We start from the raw sequence: 23,146 nt of genomic DNA on the forward strand, positions 1-23,146 counted from the left end.
AACCGTGCCACTCAATTGGAACATCTCGAGCTGCATATGGAGCTTCCCCTTAACAAGCATGGTGGCTTTATCTGGAGCATGGACCGGTATGGCCGCGACAAATACGACTCTATCAAGACGCTCAGCCTCATTTACCGTGCCAACTGCTACGACAAGATCAGCAAATTTGATCTCAGGGACACGTACATAATCATCAACCGCTGCAGCAACCTTGCCACACTCGAAATACACGGAATAGGAGGTCTCGGCGAACGTTTCATGGAAGAAACCGACCATGTCACCTCCCAACTCAAGACCTTGCGCCTGACAAACTGTTTCTTGTATCTCCACGAGATATTGATTCTCACCTCAGGCATCGAGAACTTGGAGAGCTTCACCCTCGGCCGCGGCGAGCTCCGCAGATTTCAGTTGATCGCTGAGCAGGGCGACTATGCCAGTGTCATGATGGACTCCCTGATTTCCCCCGCAAATCTCACTGCTCGCCTGGCAGGTATGAGCTCCCACAGCCTGAGACACCTCGAGCTCGGTCCCTTCGATATGAAGTTTTGGGAGGGCCTTTGGCACGAAAATCCATCTGGAACTACGGCCGAAAACCTCGAGAACATTCGAAATGCCACCATCGGTACCCTACGTTCTTTCGAAAAGCTCGAGCATATTCAGCTTGCGCAGAACTCCATTCTCGGCGTCCCCAACATGTGGACCTCTCGACACGGTATTCCTGACGTGTGGCCAGGGAACATAGTGGTAGAGGAGGAACTCGGGTTGCGTCGTATCGACACCAGCTTGCCTGATCCCGACGGCACCCGCCTAGTCAGCATGCTTCCGCGTACCCTCAAATATCTTCGTCTTACCCATGTCAACAACAACCTGGCTGACAGCCTGCTAACCTTTGCCTCTGCCGTCGCTGATGGAGCGTTCCCCGCATTGAATGAGGTATCCCTACACGGCCAGGATCCTCTCATGGAGCGCTACCGGTACGGACCCCGCTTCCAGATTGAACTTCGTTTCGCTCTAGAGCGGCACTGGGATTTCTTAAGGAACCACGTCCTCGAGAAGATGAAGGGATTGCTGGAGCGGGCTGGCGTCAATTTCTCCTGGGACGCGATGGGAAGCAACCGCCCCCCTGAGGGATGGCCCGGCAACCCGATGTTGCAGTCCTTAGGCATGGAGCCAACCCCTCCCATGACGCAAGAAGAGGTTGCTTTCAAGGACTTCAGCAAGGAACGCCACAACAGGTCCATCATGCTGCGGCGAAAATATGCGGCTCTGGGCTCCACTGGCACCCTGGAGGAAGATAACGACCCCCCGGTGATCGTTCTGTTGCCTGGTGGAAGAGAGCTTCACTTGAACAGTAGAGGGGAGGCGCATTTGGAGTATCGGAACCGCGATCAGTGGGGAAACCTGGTTGATGAAGACCCTATTCAATGAGATCTTGACTTGGATTGAAAAGGAATCTGCGGGTTACTGGCTGAACATGTGGGTTTGGTACTGTTGAATGGAGGAGGATGGAAATGGATTCAGCCAAGGACAGAACGCTTGTTGATCCATTTATGCAAGGTTCACTCGGTCGATGTGTCTTAATTATTCTTCAATTCCCACAGAAATTGAATAACTTCCTCCCGATCTTCCATGTCAGAGTCAATCGTACTGTCAACTTCTCCGCAACCATGTTCATCATCTAGCGACAGAGCTGTAACGCATGGAGAAAAGTTGAAAGATGTGAGAGATGAGGCGCTACTCAGTATCGCGACCTGTCAAAGTCGACGAGTCTGCGGAACCGTGGACAAGGGCGATGGCACAGTCAAGATAATGGAATGGGAGTGGGTGAGCGATAATCAGTACAGAGAAATGAAAGAATTCAATAAGACTATAGATGAAGACTAGACTTTGTGCAGAGAGGCCCGGAACAAGCAACAAGGGTCATCAACTGACGTATCGGGACTCCAGATCGTGGGATGCGACAAGCTGACCATGAGTCCACCCGTTGGGCCGATACAAGCCCGAAGTGGCGGAAGGTGTGGGTGTCATTTTTCATTTATTCTCATCTAATAGGGAATTGCAGGGGAAGAGAAATGGTAGCCTTGGCGAATCTTCATGAGTAACAGCAAGGATGTCAACGTTACGCCTCGGAGCGCAGCCTCCGGGCCGGCAAGGGGTCGGCGACGGAGATTCGTGGAATGCGCCCCATATTTTCACCGGCGCTCGGGGAGGAGACGGACTACGATATTAAAGTATTGGCACATTCCTTTTTGATGGATGCACAAGACCAGGTTGCGAGGAGTTGCGCGGAGGTGTAGGTTGGTCCCTTCAAGCCCGGCTGAGTTGTAATTACGGAGCTATTTAAGGAGGCATGAAGTGAAGTGTTCTCTTTCAACTTTACAGAGCTTCGTCAACCAAACCTGAACTGCTATCGTTGTTGCCATCAATCCTTAGTACAAGCTGTGCCAGCATGAAGTTCTCTGCGACTTTGGCAGTCCTGGCGGCTGCATCAGCCGAAGCCCACTGTTAGTCTTCTATCCTTTAACATCACGTCAACAAGAGACAAAAGTCTCAGCAAATCAGCCAAATCTCGTATGATGCTAACTCAGGTCGATCAACTCAGACACATTCGGTCGCCTAGTGTACGGCGGCACGACCTATCCCGAGTGGCAGCACGTCCGCAAGACTTTAAACTTCTACTCCAACGGCCCCACCGACGGCGTCTCGTCGACGCAGATCCGGTGCTACGAAGCCGATCCCGCGGACAGGGGTACCGTGACCACCATCCTGGTCACCGCGGGCTCGACGATAGGGTTCGCGGCAAACAGCGTCGTGGGACATCCCGGGCCCGCGAGCTTCTACATGGCCAAGGTCCCGTCCGGCCAGACGGCGGCAACCTGGGACGGCAGTGGAGCCGTCTGGTTCAAGATCTACCACGAGCGCCCGACGATCACCAGCAGCGGCCTGGAGTGGGCGTCGTACAGTGAGTGTCCAATTTTCTTAAATTCTTTCTCCTGAAATCTGAAAATTTTCGGGTCATGTTGCTGTCGAGTGGGTGCGATCTTCGGAGGCAGGGAACCGCGAAAAGCATGTAGTTTCAAGAAAACAAGACATTTTAGATTTAGTGGAGAGTTCGTGAATCGCGCTGTAGGGCTGAATCAGTTCGGTGCTAATGACGATTTGTGTCGCAGACACTCAGGTTCTCTCAACCAAGATCCCATCCTGTCTCGCCAACGGAGAGTACCTCGTCCGCGTTGAGCACCTGGCCCTGCACGGCGCCGCGACCGAGGGCGGAGCTCAATTCTACGTCGGCTGCGCCCAAGTCTCTCTCTCCGGCGGTGGCAGCAAGACCTTCTCCGGCGTGTCGTTCCCCGGAGCCTACAAGTCGACCGACCCGGGCATTCTCTTCCAGCCGTACTGGCCGACCCCGACCAGCTACACAAACCCTGGCCCCGATCCGATCAGCTGCTAAGAAAAAAAGACAAAACTGGGGCTCCTGCGCCGCTCCCCGGTACTGCAGTGCAATGAATCAGGGTGGCGGTATGCATGCATGATGCCGATGCCGGTGTCACAGAGATAAGGCTCTCGCGCACCCGCTCAACTGCTGACAGGGGCGGGCTGGAACAATCCGGATTTTCTCGGCGTGGCGGACCATCCTCTCCTTAGTTCGCGTCGTTTTTGTTGAGGCGTGCTTTTTTCTGATCGGTGATTTAGGGAGAAAATTTCCCTGCTTGGGGGGGTCCGCGCGGCCCGCTTGGCGAGTTCGGACGCCACGGGAGAACGACGTGATGTCAGGAAATGCGGGGAATTCTACGTCATTAACTGTGAAAAGACGTGGCGCAAGGGTCCGATTTTCGATCGTGTTCTTGCGGCTGGACTGCGTGTGGCTCCTTCCACTGTCGATTATGATCTGTTTGTCGTGTAGTGACAATTTATTTCCCTATTCTGAGTGATTGACTATTGTTGGTGTGGTCATTTTGAGGTAATCCGGGGGATCTGCTTCGTTGATATTAATGATCGACCCTTGCTGAAGCAGTTTTAGGCGCTCACTGCTCGCTTCGCTTAGATCAGTTCACCCCTCCCATGACATCGCTATTGACGATAATAACGCTAGAGTCGTCCGCCCTTCGTCACGACTCTCATCATCAAACACGGACGAAAAGAAACAGACATTTCTAAGACAGATAATGAAGATGACGACAGTAACATTGGAAGATTCAGATGCCCCGTGCTTCTCTCACGAGAGCTTCCTGGCTCCGCCGGCTATAGAGAAGCAACCTTCAGGGATCAAAAGCCCTCATCGTCACAGAAGCCCAGCGCGCCGCTGGAATGGTGATGGAAAGGGAATTCAGGTGGACATCGGCACTCGGTTGCGCGAATATGTCGACTGCTTGAACAACAGCAAATGGAACGTCATCGGAAACCACCTCGCCGACGAGCTCACCCGGAATGGCCACTCCCAGACGCGTGAAGAGCACGTCACCCGCCTCCAGGGTCGCACGAAGGGCCTCGCCGGATTCAACATCAAGATCGACACCATGCTGGTCGACAAGAAGGCCCGCGCTGTGGCCGCGAGATACGTCAACCGGATGACGCTGGTGGATGAGAGGGTGAATGCAGACCCCGTGGAGAAGACGATTGAGTTCGACGAGCAGTGCTTCGTGTGGTTCAACGAGAAGGGCAAGATTTCGAGGATTGTGACGATCCAGGACAACGACGGCATTCGCGCCCAGAATCCCACGGCAGAGATGACGCCGAAGTTTCTCACGCGGAGCATGCCGGATAAACCGGTTGACCTGGGGTCGCTGTACCGCGCATACGTCACCAGTATGAACCAGCGCACGATGAAGACCGATTTTCCTAAATTCTGCAGGAAAGACCTGCGACACAACAACAGGCCATTCACTGTCCAGGACTATGCACGCAACCTTGATATGAGCCACGAAGTTGTTTCAGGGCTTCATTTCGAGATTAAGGAGTTGCTGGTGGACGAGGAGACTCAGCAGGTTGCTGCGCGATTGGAGCTCACGGGAACGCCGACGTCGATGTTTGCGGGCATCCCTCCCAATGGAAAGAGCATCAAGTTTAACGAGCACTGCATGTACCGATTCGACAAGGGCAAGATCTCGGTGGTATGGGCGACGATGGAGCTGGACGTTGTAAGAAAGCAGTTGGAAGCCAGGGCGGATCGGAGGAAGTCTTCCATGTTGGGAATCAATTGAGAGAGGAAGTCGGAAGTTTGTTGTGGAGGGAGCAAACGTTGGTCACCACGCCTTACGACAGGGCTCGGCGGCGTTTCGGTCTGTGGGGTATTCTACGCAGCACGACGGGCCATTTTCCAGCGGTAATCCACACGTCATGTGGACCGATCATTAACTTCCCCTTCCACAGTTTTTGGTTTAGACTGTACAAATAACATCTTCATTCACGTGTTCAAGCAATGTGACCATACGCACAAATTTGATTCTACAGACGGGGTCCCTCGGGTCGACCAACATTCCCCATGGATTCCGGATTAAGGGCACTATTAAGTAGGTGGTAGTTCCGGGTATGTGCCGCCTTATCTGTTGATAACTACGTGCTTGTCTCCAAGATTTCTATGATCAATCATAATAATAGTTGTCGAGTGTTGATGATGCGAGGCGACGCCATTCCTACGAGGTACCTACTACTCAACCACTCACCCCGATGTACTTTGTGTTGGTGGGGTACCTACAAAAATAAAGTCGGATATTGAAGCAAATCTCCCCAACTCACAACTACATTCATGGTTCCACTTTAACAACAAACACAGTCATGAATCGCCCCAATGTCGACACACACACACACACCCATTTCGATTCCATCTGGTCCCCTTTACGACCGTGATGCCGTCAGTCAAAGTATTAAGCAGTATTTCAAGTGACTTTCGCACATGGTTTCGTTCAGACCCGAGTGCATAAAGAGCCCCCTTGAGGACGGATGGAGCGATGACTAATTTCCCTTTGAGAAGTTTCGGATCCTCTGGTTCAATGAGAGAGTAGTTGACCTATGTGATTACATCTGATCTTGCTCTCTTCATGACCGAAACTGATAGAGTCGTCGAAAAACGTACGCCACTTGCTATACGTGGAGAGCGAGAAGCCGGTCTACCCATCCACGCAGAGCATAAGCTACCTTAAAGACTCACATCTCTTTTCAGAACCCGAAAGCGAATTCAGAACCAAGAAGCCACTTGTGCTTGAGCTCTGGCCGTTGGAAGGCGAGAAGATTCCAGAGGGAATCGTCGCCCTCTCAGGGCAGGCGGGCGGGGGCTTAGCTATGTGGTGGCTGCTCGACACCCGCACCGGCAACGGTGATGAGTACCCGTGGGAACTATCTGAACCTGATGGAATTTGCTTGCTGTAGGTGAGGTCACTCCTCGTGATGCGTACACACACGTGCCGGACGAGGAGATACCCGAGAACGAGCCCTGGCGGGCGGATAGGCCACGGCAGGCTGTAGAGTATTTCAAAGAGCTCAGAGAGAAGATGATCTCACTTGAGATGGTTCCGATACCGACGCACATATCTGGGGGAGACTGGAAAATTTGGCGAGTGGAGGACTTTGGAGAGGAATACCAGCACTGGGTTCATGTAAGTTTTGAAGTTTGCTAATGGTTATTATGGGTTTTGATGCTGATTTTATGGATTTGGGAAGCTCAGGAGATCTATGGGGAGTGTGTTTGGCCCGATGAGCATCGGTTTGATCGGTCAAAGTGTCGGGATTTACTGAAGAAGATATTAAAGACACGTTGGGACACTTTAGGCGAGAGGAGAAGTTAAAAAATAAGGAATCACTTATGGAAAAAGACAGGCGGTTGAGAGACGTAATTAGTATTTTTTGCTTGAGATACGACATGTCTTAGAAACACCCAGTAGAAAGCCTAAGCTATCTTTTCTCTTAGCTTTTGCAGACTATCCTGGCCCTCGCTGACGCAGCGAACATAATTCGGAAGGTGATCTAAGACGTCAGCGGCCAGTCTAAGCATGTATATGCATGCGTCGTATTGCATGCTCTTCTCGAGATACCTGGTGTGGATTATCTTGCTCAAAAGCGAGACAGACTCAACTATCAGAGCGATCCAAGGGCTCATTGAGACGACAGGTTCTTCTGAAGAAGCATAATCCTGCAACCCATTGGCGCGCGTTCTGTGATCCGTCGCGGCGGCCGTACGTATGACACATTTGCTCTCGGTCCCAAACTTGAGCACGTTAACAATCTCGCGCTCAGCTTCTTGCCTTGTCTCTGTTATGTGTGCAAGTAGGTCTGAACGGCTTGCGGCTTCAAGTGCTTCTACCATCTTCAGAATGCCAAAGTGGTGCTTTAAGTTTAAGTCGAACCAATGTAGTCGACTCTCTTGGTTCAGAAAATGAAGCTGCCTCTCGCAGAGTCTGAGAAGCGGGCGTATGGAGGTTGTGTAGATCTCCAATGCGTCGAGAGTAGCTTCCCAAGTGGACAAAAGGCATGTTTCGTCTACCGCTTCCCTCAAAGCCTCTTTCAATGACGTAATTGTCTTCCATAAGTAGACGTTAGCAACAGAGGCCGCTGAAAGTATCTCAGTCGCTGTTTTGTCGCAGACTTCAAGCCCGTTGATAAGCCAGTCTTTTGATCGAGGAAGAAACGAGCCGATGAGGAAGGCCCTGACCAAAAACCACACAGGTTCTAAGCAAGCCCCTTTCAAGCCGGATGTCAGTGAAGCTCTCAGGTTTGATGTTAACGAGCTTTCAGTATCCCATACCACTGCCTTCCAGTAAATTCTGGTTTCTAGGTCTAGAAACGTGGTCGAGAACTCCTCGGCAACGACAGACTGGTGAGAGGAGCCAAATTCCACCAGTGAAACCAGCTCATCGAGGTGATCATGGCTTCTTCGTTCCCGTAGTCTTTGAATCTGGGCAAGCGCAGTATGAAGACAAGTCAGACCATCGATCCCGTCCATGACCTCGTCATGAGGGATTCCTGTGGGAATCGGGGTCTGTGCGAATAAATACAAGGCTAACACAGATTGGTAGGATACTCGGTTGATGACTTTGAGCATGTCCCTTCTGGCAGCGCGCCAGCTTTCTCTGACAAAGTCTCCGGTGGAGTTCTTCGGAAGGCCGCCATGGCTTTTGAGAATCTGAGGGGCCCATCGTGCTGCGAAACCTTTAATGGCCGTTCGTAAGAAGCACTCGATTTGGTTCCCCAGTTCTGCTTCTCCACGGTCAGGCGTTTGTCCATCCCCCGAAGCTTGAGACACCACCTCCTGTTTCAAGTCACGATCGAGAGACCTGAACATGTCTATGACCGATATAGTTCTGGCTTCACTTGAGTTCTTGCTAACTTCATCAGTCTCCGAGACCAGCATCACCTTGATGGCTAATTGGTGGATCTTACACGAGTGGACAGCCATCTACCAAGAGCGCAAGAGAATATTCGAGAACTTGGTTGACGAGTGATTCAAATGATGCGTTCGTATCGGGCTCACTCAGTCTGGCCCCATGCACGTTTGCCATATCCAATGCCTTAGCAGCCTCTAGCCTTGAGCCCTGTTTGTTGATGTTCTTCATCCACTATGTGACATCAGACTCTGCAGGCGCACAATTGATATTTCTTCCGATGGTCACTTACGGTGAAGGTGCAATCTCGTTGTTTCAAGGCGCATCGCGAACACGAACCGCGCCAATCAATGTCACCTGGTTGATAGCCACGTTTCGAGGCGTTGCATGCAACTCGGGAACGGCGGCAGTTGTCGCAACTTGAATATTGCTTCCTCTGTTTGGAAGTTGACATGTTTCTAGTGCTGAAGTTCGGTGAGATCAGTTACTTGAACTGGTGAAAAGTATAGTCAGGTACCTACCTATGCGAGCGCGCTGAAGGCAAAAACAGCTTCATGTTGATGCGGCTCGGCAATGCTGACATGCGGTCACTGCGGCGCTAACCCCACAACGCTGGGTGGCTTAGAAATACAACCGCCCGGCCCAGAGTAATTTCAGACGCGAGCAGGACCCAGTATCCTTGTCAGCCATCATTTTCCCATGCTTTCTTGACACCTGCACTGCACTGCGCACAATCTCTTGTTTGTGGTTCATGGCGAGTCACATCCAGGTTGTGGAGTATGTGAATCGTCAACGTCGATAGTGGCAACCGTTTCTCAATGACTGAGTATCAAAGTAAACATGCAGGGAGTCTTGAACGCTATGTTCCGACTGTCCTGCGGTGCCTTAAGTGTTCACTCCCTAACTAAGATTACAGCTTCCCTAGGTAGTCGACCACCATCGAGTGCAACTCATCGGCGCTCATTCCCTTCACACCCAACAAACTATTGTCCGGCTTGCTAGAGAAATCACAGCCATAATCCAGAGTCAGCGACCCGCAAAAACAGAATCCCAGCATCGCAGCATCGACATCTGCATCTGACCCTTTGGCAAGCTCTGCGAGACACTCTCGGCGGAGCTCTTCTGTGTCTTTGACAGACGTGCTCCAGTCTATCCCGTCGACATCCTTTGCGTATCCAATGAGCTGGTTTTGAGTGACCAAAGCAGAATGAATAAACACAACGCGGTTCGCAGTCTGAGGCCGGTTCCGAATGACGCCGAGTACGGCCATCGCGACATCAGCGAGCGTCGTCGCACTGAAAGGCACGTCGCCGCCGTTGTACAGGATCGCTTTATGATCTTTAAGATCAACGATGAGGCCGTTCTGGAGACCCCAGTCCAGGAAAAGTCCATTCGCAATGGCCGTGAAAGTGAACGCTGGGGTTTCCCGTGACATCTTCAGGAGGTAGTCCTGGACGGCAACCTTTGGAGCACAGACGGGCAACTGCGCGCAGAGAGAGTTGGTGGAGTCCATACCAAACTCGGCTGGAATGAAGACCTTGACTCCGGCAGAGACCGCCGCATCGATCAGTGGTTTCTGGCCCCCGATGGCAAGCGTGGCCAGACATGATATGACGACGTCAATGCCGGCTAAGGCAGGTAAAAGAGATTCGACAGAGTTGATGTCGACTTCCATGATCTCAAGGCTTGAGTGGACAGGCAGTCTAGACAAGTTTCCTCCATTCCGAGTGAGAGCCGTGACGCGGAAACCAGCGTCAAGGAGGACTTTGAGGATGGGGCCGCCTAGGTTGCCGGTGGCGCCAGCGAGCGCGATACGAGTGTAAGACATTGAGTATTGAAAAAGTATGTATGATCAATGAATCTAGGAAGGTTGATGGTTTCATGAGGTCAAACTGGTGCGGACTGTTGCCTTTCTATACTTCTTCGGCTTAAAGGATTGCCTGCATGATTTCACTAGTGGCCAGATTTCTATTTCAGATGTGGACGCCGTCCTCGTCTCTTCAGTGAACGATTAACCTTCGTTCTGCGTGTGTGATCCTGGGCTACCGTTGTCGGTTCCGACTGCCGCTCTGGAGTGGGTCATGTCGGTTCCGTCCACCGGCTCCGACACTCGGTGCCGATCACTACGCGGTGCCGACCAGCAGAACCGGTCCTGGCAAAGAACTCCAAATAAAACGGCGATAACGGCGATAGTAACATCAACAACTCCAACAGAAGAAGAAGAATACAGCAGCAGAAGCGACAGAAATTGAGACCAGGATTAACAGATATATAAATTCTCATTCATCTCATTTCAAGTTAGTTGATTTTTATACATTTTCTTCATTCTGAGAGAAGAGATTTCGGGGTGATTTTCTTCGCTCCCACTAGTCTTCATTGTCAATCCAACCAACTCGTGTTCAAGGCCAAGCCAGTAAGACCCGAAACGGACCTATCAAAGCTCTGATCACTCATTTATGTCTGCGTCGCAGCTCACGTTGCTTTATTGAAGAACTCAGGCTCGGTGGAAAGGCGGATACGGCCCTGCGGCCCGCTGCGGGTGGAGACTTTATTATACTAAGAGCGTGTGATTTGCTTTTCTTTTCTCATCACAATCACAGATCCCAGCTACTTGGTCCTTCGTGGCATGTTCTTGGCCTTCGGAAGAGTTGATTACTGCTAGGGTACTGAGTTGATTGGCTGCACTGACTGGGCCCTGGGCAAACATGACGGACAACATCTCAGTCATCACTGAAAGCTGCAGCTCCAAATGCGGATGAACTGTTCAGAAGCGCGGATCGCCTTCCTCAATAGGGAGTTCAGCCGAAGAAATCCTTCGCTGATTGTTGGAACTGTTGGAACCCCTTTCGATACAGCCGGGGTTGTTGACGCGAGCCCCATCGGCCTTCACGCGAGTGGTCGGGGAAATCAACGCTAGTGTTGGTTCTACCTCATGTCGTCCCCCCTTCTCCTCTTCTCTGTCTTCTACGAATGTCCCAACTTCATCCAGGGACGATCTCGCTGCTCTGAAATGTAAAATTTATTTCATTCTCGACATTTGACTCGTCACATGCCGTCTCAACATGTCAAATGAACCGACGCCCTGGGAGTCGGTGCCGACTGCAGGGCCGAACGCGACGCCGGGCTCAGATGTCAGGCCACACTCTGTGGCCTCGATCGAGGTCGACAAGGCTGCGCCTTCAGAAAATAGCTGGAAAACTGAGCCAGACCCATTGATGTCGCTGTCTCCCAGCATTCGAGACTATAACTTTGAGAACAAACGTCGATATCACAAGTTCAAAGAAGGACGGTACCTCCTGCCAAACGATGACCCTGAGCAGGAACGCGAAGACATGAAACACGCACTGATTGTCAACTTGTGCGACGGCGCCCTTCATAACGCGCCTTTGAATAACCCTCGGAAAATCCTGGACATCGGTACTGGCACTGGGATATGGGCCATAGACAGTGGGTCTTGCTCTTTGTATTACTCTATTAGCCGGAGGTTACTGACTTGCTGATAGTGGGTGACGACTACCCCGACGCTGAAGTCACTGGCATCGATCTTAGTCCCATCCAGCCTCCATTTGTACCTCCCAACGTGATGTTTACTATCGATGACGTGGAGGCAGACTGGCTTTACCCTGACAACTCTATCGATTTCGTTCATGTACGCAACATGGCACCTGCTGTCAAAGACTGGCCTCGGCTAGTGGCACAGGCATATAAGTAAGTTTGGCCTAGGCTTCCCACAGTTCCTCAACAACAATACATGTTCCGCTAACCCATGTAGAGCCCTTAAACCTGGTGGATGGATTGAGTTGGTTGACATGGCATTCACGTTCTCATGCGATGACGGCACAGTCCCCCCAGACTTTGCTCCAGTCAAGACCATGAACTACCTGAGGGAGGCTCTCGACATGTATGGCGTGGACATCTACGCTGCATGGAAGTTTGCCGACTACATCAGAGAAGCTGGCTTCGTCAATGAGAGGTTTGATACAAGAAAGGTGCCGGTGGGCACATGGCCAAAAGACCCGTTCATGAAAGCAATCGGGGACTACTGTCGAGCTGTCAACTACGATTCTTTGGGGTCGATTACGAACATCCCTTTCAGAAAGGGCCTAGGCTGGACCAATCTGCAGGTTGAAGTGTTCTTGGTTCAAGTGCGCAAGGATCTGCTAGATGACTCCAAGCACTCATACAACTACTTTCACTCTTGTTGTGGCCAGAAGCCTTATGAAGCAGACGGATAAGTTGTATTAATGGTGTCTTCAAACATAGAAAATTGTGATAATTGCACAAATGTATCCACGCTTTCTGCTTCAGCCAAGCTCAGAATCATCGGTGTTACTGTAATTGAGATTAATCCAATACGCGTGAGTGTGAGGGTCTGATATTGAATGACGGCAAAGAGAAAGGCACCATTGTGAGACATCGCCTGCCGGTAATCGTCTTTTTTGGCAATGGACGAACTAATAGTTTAAGCCTGGCCTCCCGACACTCGGCAACTTGTAGTTTTATTTTTCTTAGATAAGCGCCCGAAGCTGGTGTACCGACAATTTCTAAGCGTCTACAATCGTAAACCTCAAGTTCAGCTTCGTCTCCTTTATAGGTGCATCCAATTGGAAGCCTCCATTAGACCCCCACACGGTTACCTCCTTGATAGCCTTCAACCCCAGTCTGTACTTATGTTGTAGAAGCATCCAGGCTGTTGAAGCGCCATTAGGGCTGCCCAGAATCGCAAGCCCCGGGTCTGAGTCTAATTGGAATGTAATCCGTTCGTCCCAGCCAGGCACACTCTGATGCCCCTCCTCGCGTAATGCTTGTAGAACAATATCGAAAGTCTTTTTATAGACAATATGCGCTTGGAAGATGAGCTTGAGGTTGGTCATCTCAATTCCCATTGCTTCACAACCAAGCCACCATTGAAAGTAAGCAAAGTCAGATAGAGTATCGAGATCGGGGACGTCTCCTTTCTTATATACAGACTTTGTGTACTTGGGACTGAAGTTCGAATCGAAGATGAAAGCGCCTGAAGGTGCGTTTACGACGTTGGTATAATGCCCTCCTGTTGGCTAGAAAGGCGAAGTCAAGTTAGTATTGCGGTCGCGCTATTATCAACTGTCGGGTGTTACTTACCTCTCCCACCCGTAGATCTGGAAACCGAAACTTCCGGTCGTGAACTGCGTTATATGCCATTCCTTTCTCCCTGTCGACCGGGAAATCGGAGTCCGCGAATGCTTCGTCCAAGTCGTCTTTGAATTGCGGCCACTGCTTGGCCGGGTTGAAGGGCCAGCGTGCGTTTTCCTGCGTCCATCCCCACTGAAACATATCTTCTGGTTCCCTGAAAGGGCTGATGATCGAAGCTCCGCCATTGTACTCCTGAGCCTGGTCATTAGTGAGGGGGAAAAGTTCCTTGAGCCATTTTCCCTTCTCAATTCTGCCATTGTAATCCTCGGGAAATGAAGGGAATGATGTCTTGACCCGCTTGGTTAACGGTCCATTGAGAGACAGTTTGGCCCCTGTCGTTACGGGAGAAGCGCAACCGAATGTAATCATGAGCAGGAAAACCAAGAAGAGGATACAGGCACTCTTTTTACTGAACGAATGAATAGAGTGAGACATTTTGAAACGATGCGGCTAACAGCCGATTGAGGCTGGGGATGACGCTGGGATGCAAAGAATGATTGTCGCGACATACGCAACGTGGACAGCGACAGAACAATTAAATAACTTTTCATTCCACCTTCAATACCGAGTTACAGCATTTAGAGAGCATAGACTCATATAATTACTTACAGTGGTGGGCAGAACTCTATCTGCGGCTATCCCTGCAAAATAACCCGATTGAAGTTCAACAGGCAATTGCCCCCGCGATTGACCAGGGCATGGTCCGAGTTCTACAGAAGTGGCTGACTATCTAGGAAATAAATCACGGATATGCCGCTAATGCTTTATTCTCACTCGATCAATTTGGCTTGGCTACAGGCTCACACACCATCCGGCCACACCTCATGAGCAATTAAGATTCTTGCTCGACTCTAGGTGGCTTTCTCCCTCGACGTTCTCACATCATCAGTTGACATTCAAATTCAATTTCCTTATTCTTTGATTTATTATAGCAGCATTTCTGTCAAGCCCCATATGTCCCCAAGGTGAAATCCAAGTTCGGAACTTGAAGGCCGTAGCTGTCAATCGCGGTGAGCTCCGATCGCATGCTGACAGAACTACATACCGCGCTGTTCGCTGGGGCAGGAAATCAGGGGATGTGTCTGAAGTATTTAATTTGGGGTTTCATTGACACTTAATCGTCGTGTAGCGATTGTCGGCTCTTCAACTAACCCGAAATGTCGGTGCTCGGGAGCTTCTGGTTCCCGAATCATGATGCAAGTAGAAGGAGACTGAGACAAGACTATACGCTTACTGTCGGTATTAAAGTCTCCTGTCAGTATATACTAAGGATTTAGTTATTCTAAAGATGCTTTAACTTGGAACCACGTGAGCTGCTTTTTCCAACAGCCCGCGTATTATCGCTTGTAGGTGTACTGGTTTCTGCAGCAAGCACTCGACGACGATGGTGGCCCAATGTGGTAATTCATTCAATATTGGATTCTTTTAGTACGTGTACCTAACCTAACCAATGTTTCTTCTTTGCATTGGCGAACATTACTTCAGCATGAGCTGATATCTCTCCCGAAGGCCCTCGGGTAAGAATAGATCCGCGCCTGGGTGAGCTTCATTTCACAATTGGATACGAAGTATGTAATCTTCGAGCCTCTCACTCATTCTCTCTATCATTGGAAATAATTCAGCTCAGATCTGAGAGGCTCACTGAATGGTAGATGGCCGCGTCGTCTCAGTCTTTGTATAGAGTCCATCTTCTCGGTCGAACTTCACTTGGATTGAGGCGATAATCCACCCTCAGTACTGCACCTCAATTTGGCGAAGCCCGACACTCCGGTAGATCGGTAACAGCGCAGTTCCGCTACCATGTATTAACGTTGTGTTGTTCTGGTCGAGCGCCTTAACGCCGATTTGGCTTCTTCCGGCTCGGCCGAGTGGCTGAACAGAAGCCAGAAGTGGATGCACCTTCGGGATGTGGAAAACTTCGGGAAATGGACCTTGGATTTTTCAAAATTCCAACCAGAAGAGAACCCCACGAGGTTTTTTTGATTAAAGTACGCGTGCTACCTCGCCCACTTAATCGAGATTCCGGTAAGGCGCCGCCCGCAGTCTCTCATGCGCACGTGTACGTGGGGGCGGTCCGATCAAGAAGAGCCAAACCCGACGAAGAGAAGACGGAGAGAATTCTCGAGTTGGTTTAGCAAGGGATCGCCAAGGCTTTAACGGAGGCTTTCGGCAGTGAGCATGACAAACGTGGACGTCAGCAGCTTGCGAGGCCACGACACTCAGCCTTGCAGGCTTTGACATGATGGAGAAGAAATAATCAGTGAAAGGAGCTCAGAATGGCTGGAACGTGAGAAAGCCGGCTCGCGACGGAGCGAAATATACGCGTTCAGCAAAGGGACTCTAGCGGCTCTGCGAGAAACGGATGGTTGGTGAGCTGCTTCTTCATTCGGGCTATCAGATGAACTAGTGGACCGATCGACAGTTGGGAGAATCCCTGCAGGCAATGGGCCTTAATGCGCATCTGCCGGCATCTAGGCGACGCCTGCCAAACTAAACACTAAGGTAGGAGTGAGTGACAAATTTTAGGTGGCCATCATTCACACCCTGACACACCGTGCTAGATGCATATTTGCTAGCTATTGCTGATGGATGGTGACCGCTTTTCTGGCTGCCAGTCACTCGCGAAGCCTCTACAGCCCTCCTTTTCTGATAAGAGATTCCTCCATGGCAAATGAAAGTTCGTCACCCATATCGTTGTATCAACTTGTTTGCCACAGCAGTCACGCCAGATGCGTGAGGTTTGGTGCAATGGAGCCAGTCTCTGTGCCGGAAATTGTGACAGTTCCAATTCATTGCTACCATGTGCCTTCCAAGGCCAGGGTCTTATAGCTTTATTCACTGCCCTCGCGGAAGAATGTTTCGAAGATGTCCGCCGAAGTAAGGTAATTAGTCGGTGCAAGCCTGCAAAGTCCTGCGATCTCGGGGGAGAAGATGCCCCTGCCGGATTGATGGAACCTTGCCCTGATTCAAGACGGGAACTCCCACCAACAGGCAGGCTTTTCTGTTGCAATTACTGTGGGCTTTTCCAACACTCTCATCTCGGAGAATGAATCGGTGCCGAAGCGGCAACTTTACTGCAACCATTGTGGAGAATTTCCATCGTGAAAGTTGCAGAGCGTACTGCGATTACTTTCAGCAATCCACAACCTCAAACAATCCTACATAGTAGCATAGACTATCCAGCAGTGGGGCGAGAGCGAAGCACCAGGATGAAAAACAAGAGGCTATCGAAGAGGCTATCGCCAAGGAAGCATCTAAGACGAGGTATAAAAGAACCTCTATCTTACGAGGGAGTGGTAACTTTTCTCTTCGCGGCAGCGCACTGGCATTCGCACTCCTTCAGCTTCTCCTTTTCAACTCCTGCAAAGTATGCAGGTCACCGTTGCTTCCTCTCTGGCCCTTCTGGCTGGCCTTGTCCACGCCGTGCCATTGGCCAACAACACTCCTTCAACTCGCCACTTCGACGGTGCTTGCACAGCAAACAAGCTTACCATCCGAAAAGAATGGCGCAACATGAACCCGACCGAGAAAAACGACTTTCTTCATGCCCAGAATTGTTTGATGAAGCTGCCCGCCAAGACCAATCTCGGCGGTGTCACGAATCGTTTCTCCGATCTTCAAGCCCTGCACCGCTGGCTGACGAACGCCACCGTGTTAGACGGCTACCTGGCACCTTCATGGCAGGGTGTTATCCCGAACGGAATCTACGTTGCCGACATCATTCACGACGTTGGCCAATTTTTCCCCTGGCACCGTTACTACATGCACGCGTACGAGACGATGATGCGCGATGAATGTGGCTACAAGGGCACTATGCCGTGGTGGGATGAGGCCAAGGACGCGGACACTGGTGACTTCTTCCAGAGCGAGATGTGGTCTTCAGAGTGGTTCGGGGGCAACGGCGTTGAGTCTTTGGACTGGTGCGTCACTGACGGTGCCTTCGCCAACTACACCGAGCACATGGGCCCTGCGCTTACCGATACGACTTATTGCATGAGCCGTGAGTGGTATCAGGATATTGCTCAAGAGCTGTGCACCAGCGAGGTTGTGAACAAGTGTCATGCTCTCGAGACCTATGAAGACTTCTACGTCTGTGCTGGAAATGCCTTCGTTTCCCCTCACTATGGTGGACACACAGCCGTCGGCGGCATTGTAAGTCCCCATCATTTCCACATTGTTTCTGATATGCAACTAATGAATTGTTCTTTTCCAGATGGCCGATATCCACAACTCCCCTGGCGACCCGACCTTCTTCCTGCATCACAACTACATTGACCGTCTCTGGTGGCAGTGGCAGACGGCCAACGCGCCGGTCCGGTTCTCTGATATGAGCGGTCAGGCTTTTAACTCAACCAACCTCGAGGCTCTTGGTCAGACTGGTCCGGCTTGCGGCTGGCCTAATGCCACCTTGGACTACCCCCTGTGGATGGCGGATATCCTGCCCAACGTCACCATTAGCGAAGTCATGAACGTCCAGGGCGGCCTGCTTTGCTACGACTACGACTACTGAGGTTGAAGCTGAGATTGATGGTAGCTTCTAGCATAGACATTGATGTACATACTTATGCGCTTTGACGGATTACTTACTTTCATGGATATACATACTTACCTATGTTCTTCGCTCCGCTGGTCAATTACAACATCAAATCTATTTTTCTATATTATCATCGTCATGAAGTTTATCAACGATCAATATCAGACGATGTTGTTTCGATTTGAAAGTCATTTTCTTCGGGATCTGGAACTCCTTATTGCCCTTGCTCCCCTGTCTAGGCTTCTATTTCCCTCTTCCGGTGTAGAATTTACAGGGGCAGACTGACTGAATGGAAGACACTTGAGGCCGCTTATGCAAAGTCTCTTCAACGTGATAAGTCGAAAGAATACGATATTTACGAAGCAGTCATGTCCTTCCACCCCCTAGAATACAAAATCGACAAAAGTACTCTCGTTCGTAATGACTGTGGAGACTGTGGACACTATGGTCTAGCGCCTAAGAGCAGCAAAAGGGAGACATTTGCTGCTGGATATACGGAACCAGGTGACCATTCACTTTGCGGCCTATGAACTTAGAGGTTGACTTTCAGCTCGTGGGTTTCGGCGATGCTTCTTGGCACAACAATCGATCGCAATGGGAATCCCAAAGTTCAAGACCTGGAAAGATCTAGTGAAAGTTGGTGAGCCCGCATGTTGAGGAAAAGAATGTTTCTATTCTCTGAACACAATTCGACATCAGGGAATCAAAAGTATTGACAGCCGTTTATCCCAATATTGTAGGCTCCTATGTGACGTATCGGAAGCGCGCCCTGTTCGCCTCACGATCTTCCCCGGAAATACCAACCACCTGGGCCTGTGACTCTCCCTTCATAACCTCAGCAACATCGGCACCCGAGTCAAGCTTCTTGTTGGCGCGCTGAAGAATGATGCGCATTGCCAGAGCCAAGATGATTGTGCCGAGAGCAAATGCAGAGTTGACCGACATGGCCAAAACGTAGCGTGGCTTGTCCGTATCTGGGTACAAATATGACGTCCAGACCTATCATAAAACGTTAACTCATCAATTTCGAATCTCATGAGGGAAGGATCTTACCTGCGAAATGTTTCCAAAGGCATTCACAAAAGCCACAGCTGCCGCACGTTTGATCCTAGGTCTCAGCATTGTCTTCTGCGCCCAAGCAAGCACAACAGCATTCGCTCCATGGCCGCCTCCTACCATGAGCATCATGGCGAAGTACCGCGGCCCGACCTGAAGTGTCGATGCAGCCACAACGAACCCTATGATTGCCAGAGCAAGCGGCCACATGACGTGAAACGACGAGTTGTTCAGCCGGTCGGCAGACCAATTGTTCACGACAGAGATGATCAGCCCGAGGATGTATGGCGGCGCGGTCAGCAACAAAGTAACAACGCGATTGTACCCCAGCGTCTGCACCACAGACGGGAAGAAGTTGGATGTGGCAGCAGCAACTTGCAGGCAGAAGAACATGGCCGCAAAGATGTACACTCTCCAGTCCTTGAAGGCGAGCTTGAAGCCGTGACTCCACGCCTCCTCATCCTCGTCGACTTGGCCTGCGTCCTGGATCAAGCGCCACTCGGCAACAGCGCGCTCGGTGGGGGATAGCCAGCGGGTTGTGGACGGCCAGTCTGGGAGTATGAAGATGGAGCAGAGCGCCACGAAGATGGTAATGGAGCCCTCGATGAGGAAGAGCCAACGCCATGACTCGAGCCCACGAGCACCCTCAAGACTGTCCTTGATACCTGCTCCAATGAGGCCACTAAATGCACTGCCGAGTTGTGTTGCTGAGAAGAGAATGGCACTGCGGAGGCCCATTTCGGAGCGGCGGTACCAGGAGGAGATAAGGAAGAGAGCACCGGCTGCATATTACCATACTCGTCAGCAAAGTTTCTGCACATCATGGGAAATCTGGAGTATTAGACTTACGGTAGAACGCAGCCTCGACGAATCCGAGGAAGAATCGTAGCGCATAGAGACCGGCCGTGTTATGTGCAATTCCAGTCAATGTTGACAAGAGACCCCACATTGCCATGCATGCCGGCAGGTAGACTGAAGGTCGGAGATTGGCCAAGAATACGTTCGATGGGATTTGCATGAGAACGTAGCCGACGAAGAGGATGGCAACGGCAGTTGCGTATTGGTTAGCTGAGAGGTGGAGGGTTTCGGCCATGCCGGCGACTTTGGCGGCGGCGATATTGTTCTACAGCATTGAAACATCCAGTTAGCCTCGAAAGTGTCTCTATGTTCACCCGACCAAGGTGGTTGTTTGGGGTGTCCGAGGTAAGTTGCAAGAATACAAGAAGACCAACTTACACGATCCAGGTAGTTAAGGACGAAGATCAACCACACACAGGCAAGCAACCTAAGATCCAGCTTCTTCTTGAGCTTCTTTTCAGCTGCTTCGAACTCTTCCTTGGACATGAGTTGTGCAGGAGCCAGGCGATTTTGGCCATGAGCCTCCTTGGTTTCGATCATGTCAACAGTCCCGTCGACTTGGGTCTCAGCAACCTTTTCTGGATCCATGGCTGTGGTTGTTTGCACGAACAAGAGTGAAAGGATAGTGTTCGTCCTCGGGAACGTGCATTTCATAGCCCATTGAGGAAGTCTGGTTTCTTATACAAGTCTCTAGCACTCGACAGAGTCCTTCTTCCAGACAAGGATGAAAACCCCTGATTCATGAATCTCCGCAAACTAACAACACACTACCCCATTACCCCGACTTCCGCGCGGTCCTCAGGTGGGCATCTCCCCCGTCACTCCGCAGATTCAGTGGTAACTTCAAGCTACCCCGCATGGGGTTCACTCCGGGTTGGCTCCGGGGCTGGCTCAAGTCCCACTATCAAAGCCGACGCCGTGGGGAAAGGTTCGACTGCAATCTCGGGGTAAACCCGAGCAAGGGTAGAAATGACATGATCTTACTTGCACTTATGGGGCCCTCTAAGGAATTTTGAACACGGGACTCGGTTCAGAAACGACTTGTCAAACCTAAGATAGCGGGCGTCGTATGGAGTTTGGTTTACGCTGGGCTTCGAGTGAGTTGACGCTATCGATAGGATTCTCAAATCATTGAACCACACGCCGGAAGCAAAACTACTGCGATTGATATGCAGATTGCACATCTAAATGGCCTAATTGAGGTAGAAGTCAAGACTTATGAACGCCGAGATACTTGGACATCGGCTACAGCGTCCGGTATCTTCGAGTCTTGGTCTCTGTATCCGTACGTTCAAGAACGAGTAGAGCATCGAAGCAAAATCGCTTCTTAGCTAGCATCAGCTTGTCCACCAACAACCGCTATTCACGGGGACCTTTATGGCGTCAGGTAGCGCTATTACATTCCCAATCCGGGGTTGGGTGCATGACCTCGTTATATGCTGGAGTTCTCCGGAATGCATGTGTTGGCTCGGACTCTTCCGGATCAGAGCTGCTCAGGCTTGGTCTGGTCAGTCACTACTTACGGCAATGTTTGATCGAGGTCGGAATGATCGGATACCTGAAAGAAATAACGTAACCGTAACCCATGCCGGCGAAAGTGACTGCATGAGGAATTGGGAGAGCTGTCTACGCAATCAGGATGGCTTTGAGTCTCCGAAGGCCGCCTTGGGATGGTGCTTTGGTCTCGGAGGTATGCCGATGCGAGGTTCTCGCACTCCTCCACCTTGGTCCAGCTTCCTTCAGAGAATCGATTGTTCATCTCAAGACCTCACGTCCCTCAACTGAAATTAAGCATACTTCAAGGACATGGTTACGTTGTTCTTCTAGTGGCTCATTCGCAGCACTAAGTGAACTACGTTTCACCTATGCCGTCTATTTTGACTACATGTCAAACATCTTCGTCGCATTATCTGTCATAAAGTCCATCGGACGTTTGGCAGATTCATTCACTCGCGCGAGACTAACAGTCCAAATCACACCGGACAAACAGGAATCTATTCCACGGCCATATCATATCCTTGTGTATCGAGCACCTTTCGCTGCCAGTCGTCCTGTGAAGCGGCAACTAAGCCCGACTTCATTCCAAAGGCTTGGTTGCACTAGCAAACACAGCAGTCCTCTCGGTCTCGAACGGCTTTCCCCCGTACTTCTTGTTGAGATACTCAATGATGGTCGCAGTTAATTTCGGTCGCAACTTTTCCTTCTGCTCCTTGGACCAGTACCTCTCCGTGACACCCAACTCAAGGCCCTGCAACACGGCGCAGAACTGCTCTGGGGTCTCAAACGTGATATTCTTCGTAACAGTCTTGGCTGCCGCGTCGACGAAGCCGGCCGCATTGTACATGGCGCATGTAAAGTACTCGTCCTCCCATGCACCCGGCGACCAGATCCGGGTGAGCTGGTGGGACTCCTGAGGCCATGGCACGGGCTTCTGGCCAGGCAGCCTGAGGTCTGCGACCGCTTCGCGAGTGGCGGGAACCCAGCCCTCGTATGCCCAGGTAGATGTAGCGATTCGGCCACCAGGCTTAAGAACGCGTTGTAATTCTGAAAAGGGCCGTTAGTGCGTTGACATGCTGTGACGTCGTCATCGAGTCTCACCAGAGAGCCCGGTGTACGGATCAGCGACTACCATCAGTGCCATTCCGACGACAATGTAGTCGAAACTGTTGGACGGAAAGGGAAGACACTATTGGCAGTTTCAGTTCCGAGCTCCACCCGGGTAAAGTGTACGTGTACAAGTAATTGAGAAGAGGCTGAAGCATTACGCACGTCCACTTACTGCAATGTCCGCATGAACGGTTTTGGCATCGACCCAGCCATCCACCTTGATCCTCTCTCTGACGTATTGAAGTTGAGCCTCGCTTGAGTCAGAGCAAGTTAGTCTCACAACGCCATCTTTCTCTCTTCCTTGTTCCTTGATCATCGCTTGGATGTGCGCGGAAACTACTCCAGCTCCGCAACACATGTCCAAAACCTCGACTGGTTTTTGGATAGATGCAATCTTTTTGCCGGTGAGCCCACAATGCTCTAGAAGAGGCGGGGTGACTGGAGCCGTGATGTACTCCGTGTTTCTGTATATGTTACCAACGTCGGTCCTTCGCCAGAGACTTGTGTGGTTGGCTCTGTCTGCCGGTGGATTGATGCCGGCAGGGTTGAGAAATAGCTTGGACTGTCCAGGGGCGTTGGGTCCAGCTGCCGAGTAGGATTCCAT

The 23,146-nt window shown here is 51.0% G+C and overlaps 9 protein-coding genes across 9 annotated transcripts; 5 read left to right on the forward strand and 4 right to left on the reverse strand.

Moving 5' to 3' along the window:
* Positions 1 to 78: 78 nt before the first annotated feature.
* On the forward strand, positions 79 to 1,428 carry CGGC5_v012678 (uncharacterized protein; the record flags this gene model as incomplete). The annotated part of the gene is made up of 1 exon (XM_032030190.2): positions 79 to 1,428. The coding sequence occupies one exon, from the start codon at positions 79 to 81 to the stop codon at positions 1,426 to 1,428; it is 1,350 nt and encodes a 449-aa protein (XP_031889963.2).
* A 1,021-nt stretch (positions 1,429 to 2,449) lies between these two features.
* On the forward strand, positions 2,450 to 3,451 carry eglD-0 (putative endo-beta-1,4-glucanase D; the record flags this gene model as incomplete). Its single annotated transcript, XM_066152736.1, has 3 exons — positions 2,450 to 2,504; positions 2,621 to 2,962; positions 3,171 to 3,451. 3 exons carry the CDS (start codon positions 2,450 to 2,452, stop codon positions 3,449 to 3,451), a joined length of 678 nt encoding a protein of 225 aa, XP_066007932.1.
* A 715-nt stretch (positions 3,452 to 4,166) lies between these two features.
* On the forward strand, positions 4,167 to 5,201 carry CGGC5_v012680 (uncharacterized protein; the record flags this gene model as incomplete). The annotated part of the gene is made up of 1 exon (XM_032030188.2): positions 4,167 to 5,201. One exon carries the CDS (start codon positions 4,167 to 4,169, stop codon positions 5,199 to 5,201), a length of 1,035 nt encoding a protein of 344 aa, XP_031889934.2.
* A 4,024-nt stretch (positions 5,202 to 9,225) lies between these two features.
* On the reverse strand, positions 9,226 to 10,143 carry CGGC5_v012681 (Isoflavone reductase-like protein TP7; the record flags this gene model as incomplete). Its single annotated transcript, XM_032030186.1, has 1 exon — positions 9,226 to 10,143. The coding sequence occupies one exon, from the start codon at positions 10,141 to 10,143 to the stop codon at positions 9,226 to 9,228; it is 918 nt and encodes a 305-aa protein (XP_031889937.1).
* Positions 10,144 to 11,377: 1,234 nt separating this feature from the next.
* Positions 11,378 to 12,550, forward strand: CGGC5_v012682 (Secondary metabolism regulator LAE1; the record flags this gene model as incomplete). The annotated part of the gene is made up of 3 exons (XM_032030185.1): positions 11,378 to 11,762; positions 11,819 to 12,023; positions 12,088 to 12,550. The coding sequence occupies 3 exons, from the start codon at positions 11,378 to 11,380 to the stop codon at positions 12,548 to 12,550; spliced, it is 1,053 nt and encodes a 350-aa protein (XP_031889964.1).
* A 309-nt stretch (positions 12,551 to 12,859) lies between these two features.
* Positions 12,860 to 13,922, reverse strand: CGGC5_v012683 (uncharacterized protein; the record flags this gene model as incomplete). The annotated part of the gene is made up of 2 exons (XM_032030184.1): positions 12,860 to 13,372; positions 13,437 to 13,922. 2 exons carry the CDS (start codon positions 13,920 to 13,922, stop codon positions 12,860 to 12,862), a joined length of 999 nt encoding a protein of 332 aa, XP_031889936.1.
* Positions 13,923 to 16,856: 2,934 nt separating this feature from the next.
* On the forward strand, positions 16,857 to 17,997 carry ivoB-0 (N-acetyl-6-hydroxytryptophan oxidase ivoB; the record flags this gene model as incomplete). Its single annotated transcript, XM_032030181.1, has 2 exons — positions 16,857 to 17,639; positions 17,701 to 17,997. The coding sequence occupies 2 exons, from the start codon at positions 16,857 to 16,859 to the stop codon at positions 17,995 to 17,997; spliced, it is 1,080 nt and encodes a 359-aa protein (XP_031890105.1).
* A 768-nt stretch (positions 17,998 to 18,765) lies between these two features.
* Positions 18,766 to 20,523, reverse strand: prlL-7 (MFS transporter prlL; the record flags this gene model as incomplete). Its single annotated transcript, XM_032030180.1, has 4 exons — positions 18,766 to 19,020; positions 19,075 to 19,859; positions 19,927 to 20,200; positions 20,314 to 20,523. The coding sequence occupies 4 exons, from the start codon at positions 20,521 to 20,523 to the stop codon at positions 18,766 to 18,768; spliced, it is 1,524 nt and encodes a 507-aa protein (XP_031890104.1).
* Positions 20,524 to 22,012: 1,489 nt separating this feature from the next.
* On the reverse strand, positions 22,013 to 23,146 carry roqN-0 (Glandicoline B O-methyltransferase roqN; the record flags this gene model as incomplete). The annotated part of the gene is made up of 3 exons (XM_032030179.1): positions 22,013 to 22,479; positions 22,534 to 22,621; positions 22,715 to 23,146. The coding sequence occupies 3 exons, from the start codon at positions 23,144 to 23,146 to the stop codon at positions 22,013 to 22,015; spliced, it is 987 nt and encodes a 328-aa protein (XP_031890107.1).

Source organism: Colletotrichum fructicola (genome assembly GCF_000319635.2).
Source record: "Colletotrichum fructicola Nara gc5 chromosome Unknown KSG_Nara_v1_contig07, whole genome shotgun sequence".
NCBI lineage: Eukaryota > Fungi > Ascomycota > Sordariomycetes > Glomerellales > Glomerellaceae > Colletotrichum > Colletotrichum fructicola.